At 33.5% G+C, this 18,185-nt stretch overlaps 1 protein-coding gene across 2 annotated transcripts; it reads left to right on the forward strand.

Moving 5' to 3' along the window:
• The first annotated feature begins 702 nt into the window (after positions 1-702).
• LOC121410434 (metalloproteinase inhibitor 3-like) lies at positions 703-16,916 on the forward strand. Of its 2 annotated transcripts, none has more exons than XM_041602524.1 (4): positions 703-1,298; positions 13,948-14,190; positions 15,364-15,491; positions 15,893-16,916. In XM_041602524.1, the coding sequence occupies exons 1-4, from the start codon at positions 1,223-1,225 to the stop codon at positions 16,103-16,105; spliced, it is 660 nt and encodes a 219-aa protein (XP_041458458.1). In that variant the 5' UTR covers positions 703-1,222; the 3' UTR covers positions 16,106-16,916. The 2 variants fall into 2 exon arrangements, with proteins under 2 accessions (XP_041458458.1, XP_041458457.1); XM_041602523.1 differs by having other exon boundaries at positions 795-1,294.
• The last annotated feature ends 1,269 nt before the right edge of the window (positions 16,917-18,185 follow it).

Raw genomic sequence — 18,185 nt, forward strand, 5'->3', positions numbered from 1 at the left:
AATAATTAATAGGCCCTATTTGGCCTATAAAACATAATGCAATAGGTTTGTTGAAAAGCAGTGTTCATGTATGTGTACAACAGTAAAGTTGGGTGCCCCTCCCTGGTCACAAACATTAAGATATGCCTGGACTCCCATAGAAGAAAAGCAAAATACAGATTTACAATGAGAAACAGAGAGGCAGACAGAGGAAGGCAGAGAAGACAGTGACAGACTTGTAAATGAGGAGGGGGGGGGGGGGGCAGTCAAATGTATTGCTGTACACACACCTGGCCAAATTATTTCCAAACACCCCCTAAATGAGTTTTTCTCTGTGTGCAAAATAACCCCCTAAACATGTTTTTTGTGGGCTTTATTTACACATTTTGGCCCCTAAACAAGTTGTGGCCAGAATATGACCCTGGGGAAAAAGCTTTGGGGAAAAAACATACCCTAAACACGTTTGACCATGCGATTGACTGACCAGTCTTTCAAAACTACCCCTTTTTTGATACCCTTAACGAGTGCATGTGCGGCCCGCGTCTAAAACTGAAAAACACCCCGTTAAAAGCGTTTTTTTTGGTCACGCGTGTGTATAGCAACATATTTGACTGGCCCTCCCCGGGAAATGAGGTGACAGATATTATAACACTGGGAGAAAGAGAAGATATGGATGAAAGGAGGAATATAGAACAGAGAGAGAGAGAAAAAAGAGGTTGGATGATTGGGAAGGGGGTGAGTGTAAAAATTAGTATCAGCGTACAAAGAGTTTTGAAGTAGACATATCCTGTATTTCCAGGGGGAGCACACACCACTGGAGTATTTCCTGTAGGGGAAGTCCATATAAATACAAAGGGGGCTTTACTGATGTTCTTCACTCATTGCCAATAAGTCTTGCCAACTTGACGTAGTAGTAGTAAACACAAGCATTGCAACACAACTTCAAGTTTTCTCTCTTCCAACATCACTGCTTAAGACACCTGTGGGTCTAAACTGCGCATGAACTGAAACAATTCAGATGTGGATTATCTCAACAGCTGACCTCCATGAGATATAACTGGACTTAGGATTAGGAAATTAATCCCTGTTAAGTCACCATACTTCATTCATGGTTTAAATCTGCAAGGATCAAAATACATATTTTTGAGGAGTATTTTAGAGATGGAACTGATGATGGTTTTAAATAGACTGATGTCACAATCACTGATGTGTCTATGGTTCCTGATGTTTGCACTTTGTGAAGATGTCAAAGGTACTGCTCAATGTATGTGCATGCCTGAACACCCACAACAACAGTTTTGCAGATCAAGCTTTGGTAAGTAAGTTAGCTTTAAAATTAAATTTTAAAACACTATTTGCCCATTTTACAATGATTAAACCTTATAGAAACAGGAAACTAAGATTAAAGAAAAAGCTCACTTATATACTTTTCTTCTCCCTATGTTAGATATCCCTTCTTTCAAAATGTTTTGTAAAACTTTGGGGCTTTATTTTCTCAAAGAGAGCCCTTTTAAGCATTACTCATATTTATGTTATATATTTACCACACAAGTCCATTCTAGAGGAATTTGTAAAGTATATTGTATTTTTTTGTATGTCTGAAAATGTAAGCATATTTAAAATAATGCATTCCTCTATAATATAGGATACCCCCTTCCATTTCTTTTTTATTATTACAAATCCTCTTTCTCCAGCTATAACAAGTTATTAAACATAATACAATATACATCTACAAATATTTATCAGAATCAGAGATCCACTTAAATAAAATGAAAGCAGTAACAAACAATATCATTATTTAATCTAGGCATATGGAAGATTCAATGTGCCAAGAAAAATAATAAACTTACAAGCCATTTTCGGAAATGGAGATTTAAGTTGTAAGATATTCTATCATTATTAATTTTTGTAACTGAAGAATATCTTAATATGCCTTCTGAGGAAGGAATTTGTTAATCTCTAATAGGTAAATTACCTGAATTTTACCCCTCTGTTTATTAATTCTTGCCTTTACTATACTATAGGGGATGAGTAATACTTAAAAGAGACAAAGTGACTGCTTTTACTACATGTTTATCACATATTATGTTGATAAGCTGTACTTTTTCTAATGTAAACTCTTAATGTGTATGCTGCTTTTGTATTTTTTTAGTTTTTCTTTTTCTTTTCAAATTACTTGTATTATTTGTTTTGTTACACAAAGTCATGAAAACGCAATAAAAAAAGAAAGATTCAATGTGCCATCCACTTACTGATATAAAGTCTATATGTTCTTTCAACATTTTGGAATATGTTTTGGTATAAAGTATAACAAACATCAGTGTAGGGGTGGAATATATGGAATATAATTCCATGAAAAATATGCATTTTTAATTCTCAAATGACAACGAATAGAGTATAATTTCTTCAACATATGTGTACATGTATATAGGTATATTGGAGTGTACCTCATATGCAGTATGTAAACATAATGGGTGTTCCTGTTTACATGCTTATATCATATCATACACCCTGATAAATATACATTATTCTCATGAAATACTATTCATATAGTGTAGGTGTCCTTATATACACACACTCCATAAATATGCTCAGCAGGTCATAGAAAGGTTAATGTGATGAGCATATCAGATATGATTGGTTATATTATACATTACTAGTATCTGTTTGTAACTTATTATTCGACTCTCAACTGAGTTCTCAGTTATGGAAACTTATGTCCTTCATCGGATAACATTTTACAGTTTTGATGAAGTTTGTTCAAAAGGGGAGATATAATTCAAGAAACCTTGCTTTTTAATACTTTGTTACTATTTCTACTGTAATCTGATAGTGATAACAAAAGTGAATAGTATGTGCAAATGTAATAGGCCTTCTGTTATCATAATTCCACACACACCAAAAAATGCAAAGAGGCTGCTTAATTTAGTAAATCTAATTATATCTCTTTCTTTCACATCTATGAGGCTTTATGCTAATGTCCCAATGATAATCCTGAAGAGCAATGATCGATTTCCTGTGAGAAAAAGTACCAAGCTGAGCAAAAATTATGAACCAATTTAAGACTTGGATCCATTTACCATCAAGGTAAATGCATGGGAGGGGCAGTGTTCAGGAGGTAATTGATTATAGAGGGGTAACATGACTGGTATCAGCACCTTTGTAATACCAATTTCTTTTTTTCTGATGTATTAGGGTAAACCAATTAGCATGTCCAACTTATATCATTGCAACAATGAGTAGGGATCTGCTATGGACCTTTATATCATTTAAAAGTATCAATTCAATTTCCAAAGCAAGGAAAGAAGATCACATGTGGTATGAGTTGAATATTCAACCAATGGGCTACAGGGTTAAAAAATTGGTATAAAACATTTTTTTTTTGGGGGGGGTGAGTGGTTGGTGAGGCTGAAATTCTTCTTGGTTTTTTAATATTTCGTTTAAACTTATATACATTTATTTCAATATTTTTTGCCGATGAGAAATCAATATATAAACATTACAACATTATTATATGGTGATATAAAAAAAAAGAAACGTTACAAATTGATCACCCTGAGTAAAAATTTATCTGCTGTGTGCACAACACACAGTGAGTTGAAATAAACTGATTAATATACTGGGTCTATTTACTTTTACTAGTCACATGGTTATTTTCTAGAACAGCTCCCATCTCTATGAACTTGAATGAACTTTTGAGGAAGGAATTCAGTGTTTACTACCACACTTTAAACAAAAATGGCAACAAATGGAAAGGCAGACAACAATCTTGTATAATGTTGTTTCCTTTAGTACAAACTTGGGAAAGCACCAAAGAGTAAAATCATTATACTTGCATTTGATAAAAAAAAAATCATAGGTAATTGCAAAAAATGTAAATTTGAGCTCATGAAAATCACGAAGAGTATGATTTTGAAGGCAGAAAAGATTGGTATTTAGACAAGACAAGGTATCAAAGTATTAGCATAATGTTAACTAGGGTGCGTTTATTCAACACTTTTTTACCCTAGAATCATGATTAGAATCATGATTCAAATCACGATTCTGCAGAATCACAATTGCGTTTAGTCGAAAGTGGAAATAAACATCTTTCAAATCACAAACATGAAACACGGAAAAAGGGGTGTTTTAAAAGACTTTTCTTCAGAATCACGAATGAAAAAGGTCGTATGAACGATATCGTGATTTGAATCATGATTCTATGACGTCATTGTGTCGTGCTTCTTCCGGGTTCGACTCAAAGGCGCGCACTGTGTTTCGTGCAGGTTAATTTTCGTGGAGCAGTATTGCCAGTGTAATACCGGTATATGCCAATTGTCATGTGCATTTAGGAATTATCATTCTGTGTATTGTACCCCCGGGGTTGTACTGTAGCATCATTTGTATATTTCATTGTTTTCATCAATCTTGTCTTCAAGTTCCAAAGGCAACTATACTTCCTGTGTCAAACTGCGCACTGTGATGCGTACTGGATAGGCCCGAATTCAGGGAGAAACAGTGTTAGAAAGATGGTCGTATAAACGCTGATTCTGTCGGATCGTGATTCATGTTGCTGTTTTGAATCATGATTCAAATCGTGATTCAAATCATGATTCTGGGTTGAGGTCAAATAAACGCAGCCCTATATAGAGAAGGGAGAAGGGGTGGAAGATAATATTATCATGAATTTCCCTAGGGGTACAACATGGAAGGAAGAGTAATTAGCTGAGTGAATAAATAATTACACATTCATGTTTGTTGAAGTGATAACATTATGACCTTCAATCATAGACACTCTTCCTCATCAAAGGTCAAAATAATCTGTACCAATGGGTAAGCAAATTGGCTGGTATGGTGCAAAATATTTATAAAGAGGGTGAACAATTTGTAGTTTGGAGTATGAAAATTATTTTGTATGATTCTGCTCCTGATTGCTTAATTGTGTTCAAATCAAATTTGGAAATGAAAAGATTCATACATTGGAGGATTGACATGGGAACATTTTCACCCGGTGACCCCTCTTTAAGGAGAATTTTCCACTCCTTTTAGAAGCATTACCATTTTTCTAAGCTTGTTAGTCATATGCTCAAAAATAAGAAGAGATTAAATTTAAAAAAATTGTAATTTTACAATTGTCACTCTTACAAAATAGTATGATTATCGTATATCCATCTACTTTTACAAAGAACGTAATTTCAAAGCGGTCATTGAGAATATGAATAGCATATCTTTTATTATTCATTCTTGCCATTCCTTTGCTACTACAAAATATTGAGATTATTTATGAAGTTAGGAACAACTGGAATGAGTCCATACTTTGGCATGAGCCCATGGTATTCAAGGATTAACATTTGGCTTCTCTGTGCTAAAACACCTGCAATGAAGCTGCTGATTTGAATCAACCACAGACAACTACTGATGGGTAGAAATCAAGCCAAAAAACACCTTTTATATCTTTGTTTAGGTACCATTAGTTGGGTAAATGCTCCTCTTTACATGCTTTAGATTTAATCAGCAAATAGACAACCTGTGCATATCAATTTTATAATTCATCATGAGCACACCAATATTTTGCTAGAGTTGATGAATACAGATATTGAGTGAATACACAACAGGTATGATCAATCAATGAATAAAAATGATGGAAGGAAGAAAAAATCACTATGATCATAAAACCAAGAGAAAGAAACAATAGAAAATATTTTTTTTAATGGATTGGTGTTAACTAGTAGTTTGATTTTCATGAAGTGTGTGACAGATAGATATAGCTTGATACAAAAAGACAATAAAAATACACCAATTATATCATAATTTCTTATAATAAATTTGAAAAAAAAAGAACACTCAGTCTTCCCAGCCACATATATTTCTCCTGCTCCTTAACTTCTAAAATAAACTATGAAGTCAAAACTGAAACTCCTAATTCCCAAAGTCACTAGGATCATCTGTATGCTGATGGGACAATGATATGAAAGGTATCCGAAGAAATTCAGCAGAATCATTTCCACAATATCTAATGTCATCCTCCTTCCCATCTCTAAGGCCTTGCCCTATAAAGCAACAAGTTCCTTTCTTGTATCATCTGACCTACATCCAGTACAATATAAATAACAATAGAAGATTATCCATTTCAAATGTAGGCAATTTGAGTTTCATTTTCTTTTATTCTAGACAATAACCATCCATTTTGACATTTACAGTTTTGCTCGAATTTCGTAAACCCTACCATAAAATGTAATACTTCATGCTGAGAATTGAATATAGATAACACTACAATGTTTAGTTAGCCCAGAGAAACAAATTTTTACTGAATATGATATTTTATCACCTGACTTCATGGTTCACTAACTTTTGAGAACCACTGCTAAGGTTCACACAAAATTTTAATTTGATTAACATGGTCAGTATTGAATATTTTCCTTATACAAATACTAACAATTTTAAGAGGAAATTATCTTAATGCTTAGATTACAAAAAAAATATTTTGTAATTTATACACCAAAACTAACAAATGCAACCATGTTGTTGCTCTTTCAAAAAAATTCTTATATTCTCACCCTTCCCCCTTTACAACATATGGGTGAAAGAATTGGATATCAAATAATGAAACTTCAGATTGTTTGAGTAGACCTCATCACCTTCTTGGCACTTATGTTTAAGTCAAAATAATTTGAAGCATAATCACGATCATGCAGAGGAAGAATGTTGTCACTATCATGTGTAAGAATATTATCAAAAGTCTGAAACAGATGTATCATCTTGTCTTTAGCATGATTATGACCCAAAATAATACTAGTATTCATAAAAAAGGATACTGAATGTCACAAACGTTGAACTATTTTTCTTAGATGAATTGAATCCCAATAATCTAAATTATAATAAGAAAAAAGGAAAATTTCTTAATGCCATAGATAGCAATAGAAAGGAATTCAATACTGTTTTCAGCAACATGATTTTTTGGTCTGCACCAGGCCTGCACTTAAATAGTCCGCACCACAAGCAGTCAGTAATTATAGCAGAGCTGCACTATACTTTTATGATAATTAGGGATAATTGTCATGGTAACTGAACACGTAATATAAAGAGCAAAAGTGCTCCGTATTGTTACCTTTGTCCGTGCGAGGAATTTTGGCCGGGGCGTGGTGCTGCTATTGTTCAAAAACTCTTTGGTCGGAGCATGGTGTGGGCCTGGCGCTGGTCTGGATCTGATAAAAGTAGCACTAAAATAGCCCGGGCCTGGCGTGGGCCAAAACAGCTCGCCAATGCCATGAACTAAAATTGTTATGATTTAGTACTAGCACTACTTGAATGGTAGGTTTTCGTTGAGACATTTTGTCTGGTGTGTCATGATGTCATCTATGTAGAGTAGTATAATGCTATGATGCACTTTATTGGCCTTTACCCAAGTATTTAAGTTGTGCACAAACACTCTTCAGCATTTTATATTTATTAACTTAGACAATGTTGGAATGAACAAGCAAATGTACTTTTTAGACACACTGTACATTAGGTTGGATTGATAAACTCATGAGGTAAATGTATTAGGCAATTTAGAGTTGTAAATCAAACATGAAATTCTGAACTCTGGTTTACATTTAATTTAAACTCTGGTCCAAAGTTGTAGTTTAAATATCGATAGCTTATTGTAACATTAATCTCAGATTCGTCAGCACATGTGGTGCTAATTCATTCATATCTGTCTGGGAATAATAACTGAATTAATATCTTCTGTCATTAAAGCATGGGGAAATACTACCTATGACATAAGAATCATGCGATGTAAACAATTCAAGCACATAGTTAGACCATGGCCTAAGTTAAACTGGAATTCAGAAAAGAGGCCATGAAGTATAAAGGAGTAAATAAACAAAATCATTTATGAACAATGCAAAAATTCAAAATTTTGAATGATCAACTTAGTCTACCAAAGATGTTCATGAACTCTGGTTTACGTTTAATTTAAACTCTGGTCCAAAGTTGTAGTTTAAATATCGATAGCTTATTGTAACATTAATCTCAGATTCGTCAGCACATGTGGTGCTAATTCATTCATATCTGTCTGGGAATAATAACTGAATTAATATCTTCTGTCATTAAAGCATGGGGAAATACTACATATGACATAAGAATCATGTGATGTAAACAATTCAAGCACATAGTTAGACCATGGCCTAAGTTAAACTGGAATTCAGAAAAGAGGCCATGAAGTATAAAGGAATAAATAAACAAAATCATTTATGAACAATGCAAAAATTCAAAATTTTGAATGATCAACTTAGTCTACCAAAGATGTTCATGAACAGGGGGCATTTTCTTTAAAACCTGTCTAAAGTTTTTAACATAAATCTTCCAAACTAGAGTGACCATTATTGTAATATCATTGACTGCTTCTTTTAAAATTGAATTTGACATTTAGGTCATCTAGTATCTTGCTGGTTTTAATGTAAAAGTCTGATATCATGTATGTAACATTGTGCAACTGATGCCAACACAACATCATACCCCAACCCAAACAAACTTAATCATCCACTAGAAATAAATGGTTCTCCGCCAACGCAAAAACCTCTGAGATATAGACAAGATTAACCTGTCTAGGAGCCAAGCAGTCAGGAGAGGGGTGCATGTACTACCGGAAGTGACCCCCTGAAGGTACCCCTCAATGACTCATCCCATTACCCCAGCCCCCCTTTCTTTCTTTTTTTCTCTCTCTCGTTACTGATACAATTTGATTCCAAATGTCAGTTGCCCAAAGAATAGATTAGTCATTGCATGCACTGTTGTTTTGAAGAGGTCATTTTTTTACAGGTACCTAGATGCCAAAATCATGGATGAAATGGGACAGCTTGCTTGGTCTTTGTGCCCCAGTAGAACTAAGATGAAAATATTGTTTGGCAAGATGCACTTCAGCAGTTCTGCCAAATATCATGGAGGCCATGAACATGATTATATGAAAGATTCACAATTCACATTCAAAATGCTTCATATAAAGTTAAACATATACTATTGAACAAAAAGAAATGTTTAATATAATATGGCTCAGAGGGAATGAATATTATTCAAAACGTATACTTAAATAATGATACTACTAACAAAAGCTAAAAGGACTCAACAGGACAGCACATGTTGGAAAACTCAGACTGAGAAAGACCTCAAATTCTGTACAATTGGGGTAATCTCAAATCAAATACATTGCCAGATTTAGAATATACATATACATGTATGTATATATACATATACATATATATTATATACATATATATTATATATATATTCATGCATATAGGCATAAAATAATCTAGGCATTGACGCATTTGACACCTACATAGAACATGACGTGCTGCAACACACGTGCAAAGGCCCTCTTCCTTTATATATATATATATATATATATATATATACAGTGCGTCCCAGAAAAAACGAAACCGAGATTTAGCGATCATTTATCATTACTTAATCATAAATAAAATAGACAAATGGCCTACCAATTTAAAGCTTAGAATCTCCTCTTTCATCTGATATTACTTAGATTATTTCTCATTCACGCATGAGTGAGCAAATGTAATTTGAAGAAAGGATATCAAAAACTCATTTGGCGGGGGGTATCTGGGTTTCAAAAAGAAAACCACATTTTTGAAAAGTTCAATATCTCCTCTTTAATTTGATACCTAAATTACTGGAAATGGTCCCGAAATAACAAAGTTCTGGTCATTTGAAATAAGGCTTGAATTTCAATAATTTCATAAAATGAAGAGGTTCTCCAGGATGGCTTTCAAACTCTCTCGACACTCTGTTTTGTTGACGATCAGCCATGCATTAAATCTTTTGTTCACCATGCGAAAGCTTCTGTGGGAAACCGGTGAAAACACGTTTATCTCATGAAATTATGGAAATACAAGCCTTATTTCAAATGACCAGAACTTTTTTATTTCTTGACCATTTTTTGTTATTTTGGTACCAAATTAAAGAGCAGATATTGAACTTTTCAGAAATGTGGTTTTCTTTTTGAAACCCAGATAACCCCCGCCAAATGAGTTTTTGGTATCCTTTCTTCAAATTATTTTTGCTCACTCATGCGTGAGTAAGAAATAACCTAAGTAATATTAGATGAAAGAGGAGATTCTAAGCTTTAAATTGGTAGGTCATTTGTCTATTCTATTTATGATTAAGTTATGATAAATGATCGCTAAATCTCGGTTTCGTTTATTCTGGGACGCACTGTATATATATTATATATATATATATGTATATTCTACTCTTATTAATCTTATTTATAATCTGGTATGTTTATTGAGCTATTAGAATATAACAGAATCTAGATGCTATCAAAGCAGAAGCAAAGCTTTAATAATCATTTTTGTTTCTAAGAGGAGGGGTGGGTTGGTTGGCATGTTCCTTGGCTGTGGACAGGAACTCTAAAATTAGATCTAATTGTGAGCCTAGGACAGATGGTTGGTCCAGCAAGGGTAAGAACAGGATGTATCTCTAATAGAAGAGGAACATGTTTTAGATACTGATAGACTGGTATATGGACCCATGGTGAAAGGGGGTCTGGTATACCTAATATTCACTTATTATGAAAAAAACAAAACTGAAAACATCATACTTCTCATTTATTTAACTGATCAAGGTAATTTTATCTTATGATGAATACTACCCAAAAGAGTGTGTACCACTGTACACACTCTTTTGGGTAGGTACACACTGTACCAAGAGTGTGTACCTAATGGATCTGTCTTTTGAATGTTATTCAGATGCAAGAACAAGCACAGGTCTATCAAATTTGATGTTTATATACATACCTTTCATAAGATGTCTATGGAATTGACTCGTAGAATTCTAAGAGTACAATGAAGAGTATTTCCAGATGCTTTACAATGAATGAACAACAGTGCCTTGAGATAAACCTATGTCATTGCTATTAATAGGCCTATTTATTTTGTTCCAGCAATTTCATTCAGAGATGCATCAATTTTATATCTTACAAATATTGTGTAGGTCTGCTCCTGCAATACATGAAATCAATAACTTTTTAGTTATTATCTATTTGGGGATAAAAAAAAAAATCGGACAAGAAAAGGTAGTTTTAAAACTGCAATTCAAAGAGAGTAGATGAATATTAGTGGAAGGGAAACACACCTATTGAGATTAATCAAGAAAATTATGTAAACTGATAAAATATAAATTGATTCTGTCTCTTATATTTCCTGTCTTACATCTCCATTGTCCTAATCATGATCACAAATGTTTCTTTAAATCCTATTTCCATGCTGACTTTGTTAGAATCTCTTAAGATCTGTCTCTTGTTCCTGTCTATGATATGACTATGAGAGATAATGAAATATGATGATTAAAAAACACTTCATTGAGGAAGGGGGATATTGGATTAGCAGTCACAAGAAGGAAAGTATTTGAAGATTTAGTTGTATCAGGATCATGCAGTTTCTTAACATTTTCCTTATCTCCTCACTTAATCTTAAGGGATAAAGTGCAAGTATTTTTGGCTCTAGAATCATCCATCAATGCTAAGCCCTTGAATGGGGTACATGATAGCCCCCATAAAAACACCCTTCACATCCATGATCAAATGCCATGAAGTATAGGGATTAAAACGGTCATGGTTTAAGACAGGAAAGTGAACATCTGTGCTCTATTTCACAATCACTGTAAGTTAGCTGTTTAGCATCATGAACTATTTATAATACATTGATATGAATAACCAGTGAAAGGAGGAAGTTGGTATGAAATTGATGATTTACTCCAGAAAAGAAAATTCTAAAATGATTTAAATCTTGCTCACAATAAAAAAAAATAGGCAGCTTCATATGTTGATTAATACCAAGATAAGATGCATGGTTGATATAATAAAGTTGGTAGAATTTACAGTCAAATTCAACAGTGGTTGCAGACAGTTATCTATAACACAGAGATTAAAATCTCTATGTGAATGAGTCCAATATAGAAGGCATGTCATATCTTCCATCTAGTCACTTTAAAACCCTGAGGAAGTCATTCACGGATCCAAGTGATGAAAATATAAAAATCAAGTGCACATCAGATTTCTAATCATGATCATCCTTTCACAAGCTCCATCTCTCATTTTCTCTTGCTTTCCCTCTTTTTTTCTCTTTCATTCTCCCTATTATCTCATCATCTTGTCTTTGCCTTGAACATGGGACCCCCTTCCTGATGTCTCTAATCCTTCAACTTGTGACCTTTAAGATCTGGAAAAGGACAAATTAGCCCCAAACAACCGGCTTGAACCATCATATCAATGTGCTATAAGGAAGTGTTAACCTACTTGATCTATTTATATCCATGTATAATAAATCAAATTCAAGCTAGAGGGCATAATATAGATATTAATATTATATTTCTGATGTGGTATTCCAGAAGAAATTGTGTTCAATAAAAATCAAGACTTGGACACCATGTCAAAAGATCACATCAAAATCCTCCTTGTCTTCAAATCTTACATTTAAAAAAAGGAAGAAAAATAACAAATGTGTTCCATAATTTATATACATGTAAATGTAGCTTAACACAGTGAAACCTGCATAAAAACTAGACATGGTAGAAAGTTTAAAAATCAAAATAGAAAAGGAATTAATATTCCCTTTTTTGTGTGATCACAAATTAACACAATAAACAACAGCTTATGGCGCTGTCACACCTTGGCGTTTTAGACAGCGTATGCCCGACGTATGAGGAATTTGGCGAATATGCTGGCGTATGTCGAATACGTTACGGGTAAGTTTTGCATACGTTAAGAGTACGCTAAAACACGCTGGTATACGTTGTCATACGGCGAGGTCGTCAAAAAAAAATAAGTTGTAGGCAAGTTACGCGATCGTTGATACACGTTACTCGTAAGTTACTCATTAGTCGATGTACGTCGAGATAATGTCCAGCATACCCTAAAACTTACTTCTAACCTATGAGTAACGTGCTTTGAACGTATGTGTAACTTAACTCCAACGTATATTGATGTATGAAGACGTGCTCCGGACGACCACAAAACTTACTGAACGTGTTTATAACTTACAGCTACCGTATAATGGCGTATTGACAACGTTTATAGGAATTGGTATATATTCTTCGGCATGGCGGTGGTGTTGATACGATGATGTATCGTGCGGTTATGATTTGAATAGTCGAGCGGCAGCCTTTTTATAGGCTACGACACGTGTTCGTCAGCGATACGCTGCCGCGTGCTATGCATAAGTTAGGCTATCGTAGGGCATAAGTTGTGTACGCTAAGCATTCGTTGGAATACGTTACTTATAAGTTAACGAAGCGTTCGATATAAGTTACTAATACGTTATGTATACGTCCAACTCATTATGAATACGCTAAGTATACGCCCAGAGTTGAAAAAAAATCAAAGTTCAGCTTATGCCAACGTTTTAGATAAATTTTGATACGTTGGGCATACGCTATCTAAAACGCCAAGGTGTGACACCACCATTAGCTTGTTTTGGAGAAGCACAAACCAATCAATTAGCAATCTTTTGTTGATCATCAATGGGCTCCACATCCTAATACAGTTGATACATATTAGCCTATGGGTTGCAAGATGCAATTCTCTCAGTCCCAGTGACATTCCTAATTATGATGATAATCTTTTGCCAAAATTTTAAAGCAATTATTTAATGGCTCTGAGATTGAAAATAGGTAAAATTTTAGTTCCGATATCATGTATGTAACATTGTGCAACTGATGCCAACACGACATCATACCCGAACCCAAACAAACTTAAAAGAATTAAATGGTTCATTTATGTCATGGTCACATTTGTTCTACGGCGGCCGTACGGCGAGTCGAAAACAGCCGTTTTAACATTTTTTTTCCAACTACATATAGGTGGTTTGAATCAAACTTGATAAAACGGCTGTTATCGACTCGCCGTACGGCCGCCGTAGAACAAATGTGACCATGGTATAAGTTCCCAAAATGATGTCTTTTTGTCTCTTCCAACTTACTCCATTCCAGTTGTTCGTGGTCGAATCATTGGAAAGCTAGTACACTCCAATCAAAACCATGGAAGGGCGTCAATGGATGTTGCACCAGTGGATATCGATGAAGGAACGACGGCTTATATTGTGAAGGTAGAGAGGATATATAAAGGTGAAGGTGTGATGGGACTACAGAGACATGTTGAGGTTACCATGATGAGAAGAGATAAGGAATGTGGCTTGAAAAGACTAAGGAAAGGACATGTCTATGTCTTCACAGGTAGGTGAATGTCATCCATGAACTACTAGGGGTGTCACCTTGTTTACAGCAATAAAGCCATGACCTTTGTCAAATGGCAGCATTGCTCTAGTAACTTAACTATTCCAAATTCAGCAATTCTCTAAAAAGCCCTTACTTCATAACTGAATTTAGCCAAGTGTTGGGTTACTTGAATTGAATTACAAATCATTTTCTTTGTATTCACATTAACCTCTGCAGTTGAAAAGTTAGCATCAATTTATATTGGGATTTTTTTCAACTTACTGTAAGCTCATGAGTTTACAGAATAGGTCATTCATTTCATAACTAGTTGACACTTTTGCAGCTGGATTTTCTTTTCAAGTAAGATATGATCATGATAATTATCATGATTTTTGTGGAACCTATTATGTTTCTACTGGTTTTAAGCTTTACTGCTGTACCATGGGCATGATGGGGTTGTTAATAAAAGAAATAAAAAAATTGTTAATATTTACTTCTAAATGTAACATTTTGTATATGAGTTACGATAGACTTATAGCTATGCTAAATTATACAATAGATTATATAATATATATTACAGGGCTAAAGTCTCTTAAGTCTAGAAGTTCAGAAGAAATCTCATAGAAATATCAATTGTAATAATATCTAACAATAACCATTAACTGGAGACTGATGTACTTTAAAATAATGAGACTGTTATACTGACTGAAAATGAAATAATCATCATTGAAATGGCAGCCATTTCTTAAAAAAAAGAGATAACATGATCAGGGGCCTGTTGCAGAAAGAGTTGCATTTAAACGCAATTCAAAATATCAAGCGCAAGTCTCCAATACGGGTGCTTCATTGGCTGAAAATCAAGATGAACAAGATTTTTTGAGCTGCGTTTGATCGTAACCTTTTCTGCAATGGGCCCCATGTCATAACCTTTGCCTTTTATTCATTCACATCCAAAACATTCCTTTTATTCTATCATCCAGTACAATATTATCATGCAACAGGTAGACAATGGGTAGTCATTTATTACATCTTTATGCCTGTATTTTCTTATGATATTTAATATCCATACAGTAAATATATCTACTTCATAAATCTAAATTAATAACTTGAAATAAAGAATGAAAAGCACAAATCTTTTGTACATTTCTAAACATCTATAGTAAACATATTTTCCTCTTCATTTCATCTCAGGTAACCATGATGAGACAGGATTGTATAACATTGGAACATGTGATTGGGTGATTGAATACTCGGATCTTACCAAAATGCAGAAACAGGGTGTTAGATATCTATACAGACAATACTGCAATACATGTGAGGTAAGACGTGGGTGTGGTCAATAGAATTCATGGAATTGTAGATGTGGGTTAAAACGCCTGACTTACAGGAACCAGACATGGACTTTGAAGAGAGAATGAAAGATCCACAGGATATTATTCGAATTTCAATGAAAAAGGGGATACATGAATAAAAATTACAAGGATCGGTGAGAAATTGGGTATGATGATAGATATAGCTTAGTTATAACACAAGTAATAAGTATTTGGATGAAGTATTTATGGTACTGGAAGAAGTTAAACCTTCATACTTGAATATTATTTGATCAATATATATTCATTTCTATTATTGCTATATCTTCTTTCATTGATTGTCATTTAATAAAAATTGATTTTGTAAAAAAAATTCTAATCTCAATTGATGTTTTTTATTTCAATTTCAGATCAATCTTTGTTTCAACGGGCACTGTAAGCAGCGGAGTCCTACTTCATGTATGTGGGATGTTGCAGGGATTGGCTATGGAGGTGACCAATGTGAAGCCAAACATTCTAGATGTATCAGACTGGGTAATGGAAGCTGTGGATGGTTCAATTCTTTTGGTTTCAAAGGATGTTACAGAAATCGTGCATTATCACAGCAAAACAGAGTAAAATAATATTATACCGGACTTATAACACCTAGTTTATCTTTATTGTGATATTGTACTTGCTAAATTGAGGATGAAGCAGTAATGACATGCACAGGAGAAGAATTTATTTTAAGAAAATTAAGAGCCGAGTTGAGAGGCCGGGTTATGCAATTGAATTTTATTTTCCCAGTATTTGATGTCCTGGCCTTTGTTAAAAATTCTTAATAAAAGTGTAATTGTGCTGTTAAGTGTGTGATCAATATTCAGATATGAAATGATAAATTGAATATATCATTTACAATATGAAACCATTGTAAGAAGAATCCATAGTAGAATTGTAACCCCCTTGTCATGTGTGATTCCAATAAAAAATGGCATCTAAAAATAAACAGTATTCATGATAGAGATCTGGAAATAAATGTAGCCTTTCTCATATTATGTAATTTTTGATATTATTACTTTACCCATATAGGTATGAACTTGAACCTGTAATAAAAATATTGAGACCAAATGATATGTATGTAAGCTATCCACAAATATTTTGAGCATTCCAGTATTGAAACTGAAATATAAAGTATATTCTTTGGCATATTATATCCATGTTATGTAGCTTGAGCATATACCTAGATTGTATTTCAAAAATATAGATCTTTAACAAAATCAGGCAAGCTATTTTGTAAGCTTATATTCACATCAGAAATCTAATATTAAATCCTTTAAAACCCAAGTGTATCATGCATTTAAGTTGGTTTATGTTTTTTATAAGCAGTAATGCCATGGTCACATTTGTTCTACGGCGGCCGTACGGCAAGTCGAAAACAGCCGTTTTAACTTTTTTTTGTCCAACTACATATAGGTGGTTTGAATCAAAATTGATAGAACGGCTGTTTTCGACTAGCCGTACGGCTGCCGTAGAACAAATGTGACCATGGCATAAATCATCTATTATCAACAATGTAAGCTAAGCTACATATGTGTTTCAATTTATTTTAAAGGGTATTTAAATATGAAAATAAACTCTACTTGATCTTTTTTTTTAGTTTGATCCATTGCAACAAAATAATATAAAGTCTCAACAATCTTAGTAATGTCAAATTACCATCTATTTCATTTTTAAGAATCCGTCAAATATATATCTTACTCCCATAGCCATTTTAAATTTCTTATTGTACTCAATGATTGACTCGATGTTTATGAACTCAAAACATACGCAATTAAAGAACAAATAACCAGGTCATCAGCTTCAACTGCTATTATTATATGATGTAGCTTTTTAATGTCATTCAGTGTTTGTAGACATGTTTGACAAACCTTTGAATTAATGTAAAAAATGTGCCTTCCCTTTCTCCTCACTTGTATTCATATAGAATGAGTAAAAGGTTCTACATTTCTATAGAAAAGAGACCATCATTAACATTTCCTGCCTTTTCTTCTGCATTATTTTTGCTTTTTTTTCAAATGGAAATGTGTAAATATGTACTAAATATTATTTTCTTTACCTAATTGTTGTACAGATGTAAACAGTGTAAATATGAAAGTGCCAATTTTTGCACAGTGTTTATATATATTTTGTAAATAAATGGTTGAATAAACATCTAAGTGGTTGTTAAATCTGTTGACTCAATTTATAGACTGACTAAGGCATATTTTTTTAAAATGTAATTTGTATGAGAGAGATAAATAGGGATATAAAGAGAGAAAGAGAAAGAGATAGAGAAAGTGAAAGATAGAGAGGAGAAAAAAAATGGAGAAAGAAAAAGATTACGAGAAAAGGGTATAGTGGAGATAAACAAAATGTGGGAGTGAAATCATGAAAAGAATAGATAAAGGAAAAGGAGTGAAATAAAAATTAAATAGGGGATGATAAAAGAGAAATACAATAAGAGACAAATGAAACACATATTATGATGTAAGCAGATAGATAGAAACACAAGAGTAAAAGAATTCAATTCAACGAGGGAAACTGTTAACTAAACACGAACACTGAAAGAAAAAGCCAACCTTGATAATGAACGACTTATAAGAATTTACAATTAAAGGTTTAAAATTCAAGATGATTTTCACTGTGTAAATTTCAAATTCATGATTTAATAATAAGTATACTGTG

This window comes from Lytechinus variegatus, chromosome 3 (assembly GCF_018143015.1).
Source record: "Lytechinus variegatus isolate NC3 chromosome 3, Lvar_3.0, whole genome shotgun sequence".
Lineage (NCBI taxonomy): Eukaryota > Metazoa > Echinodermata > Echinoidea > Temnopleuroida > Toxopneustidae > Lytechinus > Lytechinus variegatus.